This window comes from Salvelinus alpinus, chromosome 3, assembly GCF_045679555.1.
Source record: "Salvelinus alpinus chromosome 3, SLU_Salpinus.1, whole genome shotgun sequence".
Lineage (NCBI taxonomy): Eukaryota > Metazoa > Chordata > Actinopteri > Salmoniformes > Salmonidae > Salvelinus > Salvelinus alpinus.
This window is the reverse complement of record NC_092088.1, coordinates 96,539,909-96,554,421: the sequence shown is the minus strand read 5'-3', so window position 1 is coordinate 96,554,421 and position 14,513 is coordinate 96,539,909. Positions and strand designations below refer to the sequence as shown.

At 43.1% G+C, this 14,513-nt stretch overlaps 1 protein-coding gene across 4 annotated transcripts in view; it reads right to left on the bottom strand.

The window, feature by feature from the left end:
* Positions 1-5,149: 5,149 nt before the first annotated feature.
* pald1a (phosphatase domain containing paladin 1a) overlaps positions 5,150-14,513 on the bottom strand; it is a 204,696-nt gene continuing 195,332 nt past the window's right edge. For 3 of the 4 annotated variants that reach the window (XM_071394597.1, XM_071394599.1, XM_071394596.1), the window contains one exon: positions 5,150-12,991. In XM_071394597.1, coding sequence (XP_071250698.1) covers positions 12,842-12,991 — 150 coding nt within the window. In that variant the 3' untranslated portion in view covers positions 5,150-12,841. The remainder of the gene's footprint in view (positions 12,992-14,513) is intronic. The other variant, XR_011674324.1, reaches the window with a different exon arrangement.

The following is a 14,513-nucleotide window of genomic DNA, read 5'->3' as shown; positions in this document are numbered from 1 at the left end:
AAGGCCTAGTGGAGGAAGGCAGGGTGCTGTAATATGGGCGAGCCATGCCAGCGGGCCCAGAATATGTTACTATTCATCTCTACAATGCATGGAGATGCAAAACAGCTGCTAGCTAGACTGACTGCAGAGGGGAGAGAGGGGAGAGAGAGGGAGAGAGAGGGAGAGAGAGAGGGGGGAGAGAGGGGAGAGAGAGGGGAGGAGGGAAGACAGAAAGAGGGGTAGAGAGAGGGAGAGAGGGAAGACAGAAAGAGGGGTACGGAGTAAGAGAGAGAGGCAGAGGAAGAGAGAGACAGAGAGAGGAAGAGAGAGACAGAGAGACAAAAGAGGTAGAGAGACAGAAAGAGAGAAAGAGAGGGAGAGAGAGAGAGAGAGAGAAAGAGAGAGGGAGAGGCAGAGAGAGAGAGAGAGAGAGAGAGAGAGAGAGAGAGAGAGAGAGAGAGAGAGAGAGAGAGAGAGAGAGAGAGCGTGCCTGCCAAGTTACAACCCTGCGTTTTAGAGGTTGTTATTAAGTTCCCCTGTCTCTCTCCCTCTCTCCCTCTTCCTCAGTCAAGACAGACAGAAGGACCTGACACAAACCACTCTCAGATGTGCTGCTGACTTGTATAATATTTGATCAACACTTTTCACAAAAATGACACAAATATACTCTATAAGTGTAGGATTCTGACAACGGATTCCATTTGAAAGAGTTCTGTTGACTACTTTCTGGACACAGGTTAAAGAAGGATGTTTAAGCCTTGAGACAATTGAGACATATGGATTGTGTATATGTGCCATTCAGAGGGTGAATGGGCAAGACAAAATATGTAAGTGCCTTTGAACGGGGTATGGTAGTAGGTGCCAGGCGCACCGGTTTGAGTGTGTCAAGAACTGCAATGCTGCTGTTGTTTTTCACGCTCAGCAGTTTCCTGTGTGTATCAAGAATGATCCACCACCCTGAGGACATCCAGCTTAACACAACTGTGGGAAGTAATGGAGTCAACATGGGCCACCATCACTGTGGAACGCCCTGACGAGTTGAGGCTGTTCAGAGGGCAAAAGGGGATGCAACTCAATATTAGGAAGGTGTTCATAATGTTTTGTTCACTCAGTGTAATTTTTTACAGTATGAATTTAAAGAACACTACTGCTACCTCAAAATACATAGGGAGATTTCCCTGTGATGTGAATGTACTGTCACTGATCACATCCCTATTTGTAGGCCAGGCTAATGGGTTAAATTCCCTCTCATTGGAGTCTGATACTACTCTGTTAAGTCACATCAGACATATCAAAGGGGAGGATATAAGCTGTGAAAAGGGATGCGAGTTGTGAGTGTCCTCCAGTCCACCTCCAACCTTCTCCCCTGAGTCCTCAGCACTCCTCTCTCATCTCTGGAGGGAAGGCCTTTCACATCAACTTAATTACATCCCTCCTAGCCGCTCGGCTCTCAACGCAGCTCTTTGTCTCTGCTAATCTTAGGATCCCTCAGAACTGGTTGGGTTACACGTCGGAGAGGGGATCTGAACCAGTCTGGAAAACAGTTCAAAGTCGAGAGGAGCGAGGGCCGCCGTATCACCTCACCGCCCTGAACCGTGGTCGGACTTCATGTCTTAGAGCTTATCGTGACCTGGACCACGGTCGGACTTCACGTCTTAGAGCTTATCGTGACCTGGAGTCAAGTTAGCTACCTACTGGAACAGAATAGCTTTTATCTCCTACAAGACATATCTTGATGTTTTTTTTTTTATGGCGATGGAATAGAAGAGAGGTGTCCTTGTTGTTCATAGCAATACGGAAATGAATAATAATATATGTATATACTGTAAATACATAAATATGAATACATATACTATAAATTATCTTTCAAGTAAGAATATAGATGGAAGGAAATGGTTCAGTTGTGTGTGTCATGCCTTGTGTTCTGCCCCCCCCTTTAGCATGACTATTGAACATGATATCCTAGTGACGTCCTTTAGCATGACTATTGAACATGATATCCTAGTGACGTCCCTTAGCATGACTATTGAACATGATATCCTAGTGACGTCCTTTAGCATGACTATTGAACATGATATCCTAGTGATGTCCTTTAACATGACTATTGAACATGATATCCTAGTGACGTCCTTTAACATGACTATTGAACATGATATCCTAGTGATGTCCTTTAGCATGACTATTGAACATGATATCCTAGTGATGTCCTTTAACATGACTATTGAACATGATATCATAGTGACGTCCCTTAGCATGACTATTGAACATGATATCCTAGTGACGTCCTTTAGCATGACTATTGAACATGATATCCTAGTGATGTCCTTTAGCGTGACTATTGAACATGATATCCTAGTGACGTCCTTTAACATGACTATTGAACATGATATCCTAGTGACGTCCTTTAACATGACTATTGAACATGATATCCTAGTGACGTCCTTTAGCGTGACTATTGAACATGATATCCTAGTGACGTCCCTTAGCATGACTATTGAACATGATATCCTAGTGACGTCCTTTAGCGTGACTATTGAACATGATATCCTAGTGACGTCCTTTAGCGTGACTATTGAACATGATATCCTAGTGACGTCCCTTAGCATGACTATTGAACATGATATCCTAGTGACGTCCTTTAGCGTGACTATTGAACATGATATCCTAGTGACGTCCTTTAACATGACTATTGAACATGATATCATAGTGACGTCCTTTAACATGACTATTGAACATGATATCATAGTGACATCCCTTAGCATGACTATTGAACATGATATCCTAGTGACGTCCTTTAACATGACTATTGAACATGATATCATAGTGATGTCCCTTAGCATGACTATTGAACATGATATCCTAGTGACGTCCTTTAGCATGACTATTGAACATGATATCCTAGTGATGTCCTTTAACATGACTATTGAACATGATATCCTAGTGATGTCCTTTAACATGACTATTGAACATGATATCCTAGTGATGTCCTTTAACGTGACTATTGAACATGATATCCTAGTGACGTCCTTTAGCGTGACTATTGAACATGATATCATAGTGACGTCCTTTAACATGACTATTGAACATGATATCATAGTGACGTCCCTTAGCATGACTATTGAACATGATATCCTAGTGACGTCCCTTAGCATGACTATTGAACATGATATCCTAGTGACGTCCTTTAGCATGACTATTGAACATGATATCCTAGTGACGTCCCTTAGCATGACTATTGAACATGATATCCTAGTGACGTCCTTTAGCATGACTATTGAACATGATATCCTAGTGACGTCCTTTAGCGTGACTATTGAACATGATATCCTAGTGACGTCCTTTAGCGTGACTATTGAACATGATATCCTAGTGACGTCCTTTAGCGTGACTATTGAACATGATATCCTAGTGACGTCCTTTAGCGTGACTATTGAACATGATATCCTATTGACATCCTTTAACATGACTATTGAACATGATATCCTAGTGACGTCCTTTAGCGTGACTATTGAACATGATATCATAGTGATGTCCCTTAGCATGACTATTGAACATGATATCCTAGTGACGTCCTTTAGCATGACTATTGAACATGATATCCTAGTGACGTCCTTTAACATTACTATTGAACATGATATCCTGGTGACGTCCTTTAGCATGACTATTGAACATGATATCCTAGTGACGTCCTTTAACATGACTATTGAACATGATATCCTAGTGACGTCCTTTAGCATGACTAACTCCTCAGCTGTTGCAAACTACAAAGGTAATTTCATCATGACCACTTAGTTTCCAATTTCATTAATCCAAGATAGGGCTGCGATGAGATAAAATCCTAAACTTCCGTATTTTAGGTGATAAGTCTGTTATGGTCTTAGAGAACGGGAGGGTCGGTGGGGAACTGATCTGGGATATCAGCCTTTCAAAGCAGAGCCAGCTTAGCCAAGGGATCTTCAGTCTGCTCTGATCTGACGTGCTGGTTGGTACCCTTTCCTCAGGATTCAGTATGCTCTGATCTGATGTGCTGGTTGGTACCCTTTCCTCAGGATTCAGTCTGCTCTGATCTGACGTGCTGGCTGGTACCCTTTCCTCACGACTTCAGTCTGCTCTGATCTGACGTGCTGGTTGGTACCCTTTCCTCAGTACTTCAGTCTGCTCTGACCTGACGTGCTGGCCTGTACCTATTTGTCAGGACCACTAAGCCAATCATCAGTTTAGTTTACAAATGTCAGAAGAGCTGGCCATCACGTCAATCTTCTCCTCTGGAATCTTTCCAACACTGAAGTGTGTTGTTGTGCTCTCTGTGATCCTTCTCAACGCTGTCTGTTTCTAGACTCCTCTCTGTGATCCTTCTCAACGCTGTCTGTTTCTAGACTCCTCTCTGTGATCCTTCTCACCGCTGTCTGTTTCTAGACTCCTGTCTATGATCCTTCTCACCGCTGTCTGTTTCTAGACTCCTGTCTATGATCCTTCTCACCGCTGTCTGTTTCTAGACTCCTCTCTGTGATCCTTCTCACCGCTGTCTGTTTCTAGACTCCTCTCTGTGATCCTTCTCAACGCTGTCTGTTTCTAGACTCCTCAAGAAACAGTAGTCTACATTCACAATACTGGAGACTGAGTATATGACATGCAATAAATTCATGATTTTTTGGGGGCAGTTTACCAGGAAAAGACCCTTGAGGTTAGAAACGTATTCATTCAGGAAACAGGAACTGGCAAGAGGTCAGCAAGAAGTAGTCAGCATGTACAAAGTCGGCATCAGACCTTGCCTGCCCTGGTCTCTATAGACTCGAGGTGAACAAGTCAAACGGATGTGTGTGATTGGATGGCCAGTGGAGCCTTTATTAGTCTCTCTCTTATCTGACAGACGACCTTCAGAGTGGTTGGACAGAGCACAGCAGTTACGGTCGGCTTAGATAACATGTGGCAGGACAATCTCTCCCCTGGAACATACTGTAGTATCTTAGAGAACGTGTGGCAGGAAATGTGTGTGGCAGGACAATCTCTCCCCTGGAACATCATCTTTTAGAGAACGTGTGTGTCAGGAAAATCCAAGCTTTCTGGAAAAGACATTGTTTTGGGTTTAGAAGAGAGATTTAAAACAATGAAAGTATAGTATAATGAGGTACAGTTAGTGGAACGATTTTCACAAACAAGGGACAAATGCTGTTGTTGAATTCATTTATTTATTTAGCTTTAAAAATAATTTTTTACAATGAAGTCAAAATGCAATGGAATGAACATAAACCCGATCATCTCTGTACTGGACAACGTTCAAATAAAATACATTTATATATACACTTCTCATAGCTCCTTCATAACAACCGATATGCAGTAACGAGGCTGTTTAAATAGTAATGTATGATGTATTTGATAAGGAGAGTGATAACGTGGCTGTTTGAATAGTAATGTAGGATGTATTTGATAAGGAGAGCTGTAACGTGGCTGTTTGAATAGTAATGTACGATGTATTTGATAAGGAGAGCAGTAACGAGGCTGTTTAAATAGTAATGTATGATGTATTTGATAAGGAGAGCGGTAACGTGGCTGTTTAAATAGTAATGTTTGATATATTTGATAAGGAGAGCGGTAACGAGGCTGTTTAAATAGTAATGTATGATGTATTTGATAAGGAGAGCGATAATGAGGCTGTTTAAATAGTAATGTACGATGTATTTGATAAGGAGAGCAGTAACGTGGCTGTTTGAATAGTAATGTAGGATGTATTTGATAAGGAGAGCGGTAACGAGGCTGTTTAAATAGTAATGTATGATATATTTGATAAGATAAGGAATAGTAATGTACGATGTATTTGATAAGGAGAGCGGTAACGTGGCTGTTTGAATAGTAATGTACGATGTATTTGATAAGGAGAGCGGTAACGTGGCTGTTTGAATAGTAATGTATGATGATAGGTAAAGAACATGGTAAATTGATTGGACATTGGATGTTTCTCAAAGCTGAATGATGGTTGCATTACAAGCAGGAATGCATTGCTGCTATCATGAACACATTATTATACAGCCCTTCCTGTGGGTGTAAGATATAGTAAGGGGTGCATCCCACATCACACCCTATTCACTATGTAGTACACTGCGTAGTGTACACTACTTTTGACAAAAATGTGTCAACATTAGTGCACAGTACAGGGAATCGGGTGCCAGCCCAAATGTCCCCCAGGAAGTCCTGCCAATGGAGAAAGAGTATCAGTAACCAGTAGTATCAGTAACCATTAGTAACCAGTAGTATCAGTAACCATCAGTAACCAGTAGTAACCAGTAACCAGTAGAGTATCAGTAACCATTACCAATTGATACCAAAATATCGTTGACGTGGCAGCTTCCACATGTACACTTTTGCCGAAGGCCATCCGGCCGGACGTGTAATTCGGTTCCTACTGGAGTGGGGAGTGGAGCAAGCCCAATGACATCACAGAAACCCACCCCCCCCCAACCCTTTCTGGTTATGACTCATGGAGACTTAAGTCCGGTCTCTCCACTGTCCATTAACGACAGCTTTAAGTCGTACTCATGTGTGCACACCGTAGCAAAAACGTTTTTTCGTGTGCAATTGAAAACGTTTTGACAACGAAAACGTGCGTTTCTGATTGGACAAGTTCAGGTAATCCTTTCCCGTTTTGTTTTCTTCCATTCGGTGTCTAGTGAATACGACCCAGGACTCCTCAATAAAACAGTCATCCCCCAGCCCTCTAATGCAAAACAGATCCTGCACCCACAGAGAGACAGGGGTCTGCGTCCCAAATGGTGCCCTATTCTCTACGCAGTACACTACTTCTGACCCTATTCCCTATGGCCCCTGGTTAAAAGTAGTGCACTAAAAAGGGAATAGGGTGCCATTTGGGACACATGTGAGGCTGTGTTGGAATAATTTAGTTCACAAATAGCAAACCTACAGTAAGTGTTGTTTCTACAGTTGACCATTTCACACCAGCCTGATCCACAGACTACTGTCGATCCACAGACTACTGTTGTTCCACAGACTACTGTTGATCCACAGACTACTGTCGTTCCACAGACTACTGTTGATCCACAGACTACTGTTGATCCACAGACTACTGTTGATCCACAGACTACTGTTATTCCACAGACTACTGTTATTCCACAGACTACTGTTGATCCACAGACTACTGTCGTTCCACAGACTACTGTTGATCCACAGACTACTGTTGATCCACAGACTACTGTTATTCCACAGACTACTGTCGTTCCACAGACTACTGTTGTTCCACAGACTAATGTTATTCCACAGACTACTGTTGTTCCACAGACTACTGTCGTTCCACAGACTACTGTCGTTCCACAGACTACTGTCGTTCCACAGACTACTGTCGTTCCACAGACTACTGTCGTAACCACAGACTACTGTCGTACCACATACTACTGTTATTCCACAGACTACTGTTGTAACCACAGACTACTGTTGTAACCACAGACTACTGTTGATCCACAGACTACTGTCGTAACCACAGACTACTGTTGTAACCACAGACTACTGTTGTTCCACAGACTACTGTTGTAACCACAGACTACTGTTGTACCACAGACTACTGTTGTACCACAGACTACTGTTGTACCACAGACTACTGTTGTAACCACAGACTACTGTCGATCCACAGACTACTGTCGTTCCACAGACTACTGTCGATCCACAGACTACTGTCGATCCACAGACTACTGTCGATCCACAGACTACTGTAGTTCCACATACTACTGTCATTCCACAGACTACTGTCATTCCACAGACTACTGTCGATCCACAGACTACTGTAGTTCCACATACTACTGTCATTCCACATACTACTGTCATTCCACAGACTACTGTCATTCCACATACTACTGTCATTCCACATACTACTGTCATTCCACATACTACTGTTGATCCACAGACTACTGTTGATCCACAGACTACTGTTGTACCACAGACTACTGTTGTCACAGACTACTGTTGTTCCACAGACTACTGTTGTTCCACAGACTACTGTTGTTCCACAGACTACTGTCGTTCCACAGACTACTGTCGTTCCACAGACTACTGTTGTAACCACAGACTACTGGTGTACCACAGACTACTGTTGTAACCACAGACTACTGTTGTAACCACAGACTACTGTTGTAACCACAGACTACTGTTGTTCCACAGACTACTGTTGTTCCACAGACTACTGTTGTAACACAGACTACTGTTGTAACCACAGACTACTGTTGTTCCACAGACTACTGTCGTTCCAGACTACTGGTGTATCACAGACTACTGTCGTACCACAGACTACTGTTGTAACCACAGACTACTGTCGTTCCACAGACTACTGTTGTAACCACAGACTACTGTTGTACCACAGACTACTGTCGTACCACAGACTACTGTTGTAACCACAGACTACTGTCGTACCACAGACTACTGTTGTTCCACAGACTATCACTGTACTCTGGCTGTCTGTATTTGCAGGATCTATCTATGGCTCCTAAAGCATGTACATTATGGCATTGGAAATACTGTAAAAAATATAAGTACCAGGTACAGTTTACACAATACATGATACTAGCTGAAGTGTATTCCTGTCTGTGGACATGTGATAACCATTACATAGCATTAGTGTGCTTAATGATAATAGTTTGTTGTTTTGGGGTATAACATTCCTGATCCCAGATCTGTTTGTGCTCTTGCTAAAAACTCCACTGCTGTTGTCGTTGTCAAGAAAAACATGTTTGTCATGACAATGAGTGCCAAGTAGTTGGCATGACAGTACAAACAGACTGTCCCTCAGGCCATAGCGTTCCTCCTAAAGGACACATCCTTCCCAGAAGCCCTTAGAACTGAGTTTTTGTGAAAACAAAATGCATTTATTTACTGAACAATATTTACATCAAAAACATTTTTTTTTAAACCATATCTGTTCTTGGAGAGGCTGACTTGAAGTACAAACGGTCGCTTAGATTTTCAAAGTATACTCATAATAGTTTGTTGGCAAACACCTAAAAATGCAGTTCATAACAGCACAGACAGAAGACGGCAGGAGACGGGAGAGAAGAGGTCACCGTGTGGGGGTGGACACCTACTTACTGCACTACTGTTGACCAGAGCACAATGGACCCAGGTCTAAAGTAGTGCACTACTGTTGACCAGAGCACAATGGACCCAGGTCTAAAGTAGTGCACTACTGTTGACCAGAGCACAATGGACCCAGGTCTAAAGTAGTGCACTACTGTTGACCAGAGCACAATGGACCCAGGTCAAAAGTAGTGCACTACTGTTGACCAGAGCACAATGGACCCAGGTCTAAAGTAGTACACTACTGTTGACCAGAGCACAATGGACCCAGGTCTAAAGTAGTACACTACTGTTGACCAGAGCACAATGGACCCAGGTCAAAAGTAGTGCACTACGGTTGACCAGAGCACAATGGACCCAGGTCAAAAGTAGTGCACTACTGTTGACCAGAGCACAATGGACCCAGGTCAAAAGTAGTCCACTACTGTTTGTAATGGGGTGACATTTGGGACACATTCAATATCCCAAGAGGAGGAGGAGGGGGGCACCTTTTACTGAAGTTGGAAACCTCAAATGAGTCGGTTGCATAAATGATTTCACCAGCTGTTCCAAGTATGCAGAGAGATCAGTTAAAGGAAGAATCCGGGATTAGTACATATATAGTCACTGCTTAGAGCTCTGTCTGTAAATATGAGAGTGGTTACATTTCTCCAGTTCCATCCCTCAGCTGTTTACCAAAACAGGTGGCAGAGAGACTGCTTCGTGGTTGTTTCAATCCCATATTAACCCTTTAAAAAAGGGGGAATTCACAGTTCAAAACACATAAAACGTCCACCCCACCACTGTTTTGGTAAAAGGCCGAGGGATGTTGCTGGGAAAAATGTAACCACTCAAATTCATAGACAGAGCCATGGATACAAAGGACAGACCATCCATGATATCAACATTATAGTTTAACCATGTTTTGAGGCTATACAGTGTTTACATTGACATTGTTTACAAACCTTGGGAGTAAAACAAGCGTATATTTTGGGTTCTGATGGGGTACGACAGTTGGATTTAACTCGAGGCATTTATAAGTTATATTCTTCAAGGATCAATTGGTAAATATCGTTATTGAAAAAATATCTAAAAATAGATGAACCTTATGCAGATGACCCCTTTAATGAGTGGAGAAACTGCTGTGAAGAACTGAGGACCGAGGCACATGCAAACAGCAGTAAAACACAGAGCAGATGACCCCTTTAATGAGTGGAGAAACTGCTGTGAAGAACTCAGGACCGAGGCACATGCAAACAGCAGTAAAACACAGAGCAGAAGATTAGCTTTGGCAGCATCGACAGCAGTTTGGCAAACGAATACTTGGGAGTGGACTTGGAGACACTGATTCTGTATGTTGATTAAAAGTAACAGAAATGTATTCAATCTAAACAAAGAAGCTGTCATTTTAAACGTCTGCAGTTTCAACTATATTTTAAACTGGAGAAACTTTCAAATACATTCTAGTACAGACAAATACACGTCTTCTGATTAAGGCGGTGTCTATTTAACCGGGTGGAGGTGGAGTTCCGCTAACCAAAAGTTGAAGCCTTTCCCTAACTCTAACCCTTACCTCAAACTAACCTTAACATAACCCTTGTTTCTAACCCTAAAAGTAACCCTACTTTAACCCTTCATTTCAACCCCTGATGCCTAAGCTGTTTGTTCTGCCAGGTGAATATACACCTCCTTTGATAAAACCTATACGGCCCATACTAGCAAGCCAGTTCTCGCCCTTTTCTTTCAATAAAAAAAATAGGACTAAATATGAATGAATTCTCCTCCTATATTAACATTGAAACAATAGAGCAAATGAGACAAAACGTCAGCTTGTATTTTGGCGGCAGTCAGAGCAGACGCATCAGAACCAGGAAATACCAACTGACAGTACTAAAACAGAAAATCATTCAAATACTAAATAACATTGGTAGTGGGTTTGAAAAAAGCAGTATTATAATAATACAGTATCGGAGTGATACGAGGGTAAAATACAAGGCATTATTACATTTTATATACAAAGCATTATTGCATTTTAAAGGTATAAAAAAAAGAAAAGCACAGGAGGACATAGGTTGCATAAAATGGCACCCTAATCCCTTTAGAGTGCAGAAGACCCTGGTCAAAAGTAGTGAACTACAGTGGGGAGAACAAGTATTTGATACACTGCCGATTTTGCAGGTTTTCCTACTTACAAAGCATGTAGAGGTCTGTAATTTTTATCATAGGTACACTTCAACTGTGAGAGACGGAATCTAAAACAAAAATCAAGAAAATCACATTGTATGATTTTTAAGTAATTAATTCGCATTTTATTGCATGACATAAGTATTTGATCACCTACCAACCAGTAAGAATTCCGGCTCTCACAGACCTGTTAGTTTTTCCTTAAGAAGCCCTCCTGTTCTCCACTCATTACCTGTATTAACTGCACCTGTTTGAACTCGTTACCTGTATAAAAGACACCTGTCCACCCACTCAATCAAACAGACTCCAACCTCTCCACAATGGCCAAGACCAGAGAGCTGTGTAAGGACATCAGGGATAAAATTGTAGACCTGCACAAGGCTGGGATGGGCTACAGGACAATAGGTAAGCAGCTTGGTGAGAAGGCAACAACTGTTGGCGCAATTATTAGAAAATGGAAGAAGTTCAAGATGACGGTCAATCACCCTCGGTCTGGGGCTCCATGCAAGATCTCACCTCGTGGGGCATCAATGATCATGAGGAAGGTGAGGGATCAGCCCAGAACTACACGGCAGGACCTGGTCAATGACCTGAAGAGAGCTGGGACCACAGTCTCAAAGAAAACCATTAGTAACACACTACGCCGTCATGGATTAAAATCCTGCAGCGCACGCAAGGTCCCCCTGCTCAAGCCAGCGCATGTCCAGGCCCGTCTGAAGTTTGCCAATGACCATCTGGATGATCCAGAGGAGGAATTGGAGAAGGTCATGTGGTCTGATGAGACAAAAATAGAGCTTTTTGGTCTAAACTCCACTCGCCGTGTTTGGAGGAAGAAGAAGGATTAGTACAACCCCAAGAACACCATCCTAACCGTGAAGCTTGGAGGTGGAAACATCATTCTTGGGGATGCTTTTCTGCAAAGGGGACAGGACGACTGCACCGTATTGAGGGGAGGATGGATGGGGCCATGCATCGCGAGATCTTGGCCAACAACCTCCTTCCCTCAGTAAGAGCATTGAAGATAGGTCGTGGCTGGGTCTTCCAGCATGACAACGACCCGAAACACACAGCCAGGGCAACTAAGGAGTGGCTCCGTAAGAAGCATCTCAAGGTCCTGGAGTGGCCTAGCCAGTCTCCAGACCTGAACCCAATAGAAAATCTTTGGAGGGAGCTGAAAGTCCGTATTGCCCAGCGACAGCCCCGAAACCTGAAGGATCTGGAGAAGGTCTGTATGGAGGAGTGGGCCAAAATCCCTGCTGCAGTGTGTGCAAACCTGGTCAAGAACTACAGGAAACGTATGATCTCTGTAATTGCAAACAAAGGTTTCTGTACCAAATATTAAATTCTGCTTTTCTGATGTATCAAATACTTATGTCATGCAATAAAATGCAAATTAATTACTTAAAAATCATACAATGTGATTTTCTGGATTTTTGTTTTAGATTCCGTCTCTCACAGTTGAAGTGTACCTGTGATAAAAATTACAGACCTCTACATGCTTTGTAAGTAGGAAAACCTGCAAAATCGGCAGTGTATCAAATACTTGTTCTCCCCACTGTATATAGGGAATAGAGTACCATTTCAGAAACAGCCAGAGTCTGGGAGTTCACAGTGATCTCTCCTCAGCTCAGATGAACGCCCCCCTGAAGGGACGTGATTGGATGTTCTGTCGTTGCCAGCGGCAGCGGAGCCTGGCAAGTGGCGTGTCCCGAAGGTTCTCAAACTCAGAGAAACCCAGCTGGTTGAGAAGGTCGTACACCCCGGCCCTGGCTGCCACCTACAGGAGGAGCACAGGAGGAGACAAACACAATGTGTAAAGACCACAGCAGGAGGAACAGGAGAAACACAATGTGTAAAGACCACAGCAGGACAAACAGGAGAAACACAATGTGTAAAGACCACAGCAGGACAAACAGGAGAAACACAGGAGGAGAGAAACACAATGTGTAAAGACCACAGCAGGAGGAACAGGAGAAACACAATGTGTAAAGACCACAGCATGAGGAACAGGAGGAGCACAGGAGGAGAGAGAAACACAATGTGTAAAGACCACAGCAGGAGGAACAGGAGAAACACAATGTGTAAAGACCACAGCAGGACAATCAGGAGAAACACAATGTGTAAAGACCACAGCAGGAGGAACAGGAGAAACACAATGTGTAAAGACCACAGCAGGATAAACACAATGTGTAAAGACCACAGCAGGAGGAACAGGAGAAACACAGGAGGAGAGAAACACAATGTGTAAAGACCACAGCAGGAGGAACAGGAGAAACACAATGTGTAAAGACCACAGCAGGAGGAACAGGAGAAACACAATGTGTAAAGACCACAGCAGGAGGAACAGGAGAAACACAATGTGTAAAGACCACAGCAGGATAAACACAATGTGTAAAGACCAGAGCAGGAGGAACAGGAGAAACACAATGTGTAAAGACCACAGCATGAGGAACAGGAGAAACACAATGTGTAAAGACCACAGCATGAGGAACAGGAGGAGCACAGGAGGAGAGAGAAACACAATGTGTAAAGACCAGAGCAGGAGGAACAGGAGAAACACAATGTGTAAAGACCACAGCAGGACAATCAGGAGAAACACAATGTGTAAAGACCACAGCAGGAGGAACAGGAGAAACACAATGTGTAAAGACCACAGCAGGACAAACAGGAGAAACACAATGTGTAAAGACCACAGCAGGACAAACAGGAGAAACACAATGTGTAAAGACCACAGCAGGAGGAACAGGAGAAACACAATGTGTAAAGACCAGAGCAGGATAAACACAATGTGTAAAGACCAGAGCAGGAGGAACAGGAGAAACACAATGTGTAAAGACCACAGCAGGACAAACAGGAGAAACACAATGTGTAAAGACCACAGCAGGACAAACAGGAGAAACACAATGTGTAAAGACCACAGCAGGAGGAACAGGAGAAACACAATGTGTAAAGACCACAGCAGGATAAACACAATGTGTAAAGACCACAGCAGGATAAACACAATGTGTAAAGACCAGAGCAGGATAAACACAATGAATAAAGACCAGAGCAGGATAAACACAATGTGTAAAGACCAGAGCAGGATAAACACAATGTGTAAAGACCAGAGCAGAGCAGCCACCTGGGAGAACCACTGCAGGAGGAACAGGAGAACAGGAAAGACAGCTATTGGTTAGAAGACAGCTGGTTGAGGTCACCCACACAACCACAGCAGGAGGAACAGGAGAACAGGAAAGACAGCTATTGGTTAGAAGACAGCTGGTTGAGGTCACCCACACAGCCACAGCAGGAGGAACAGG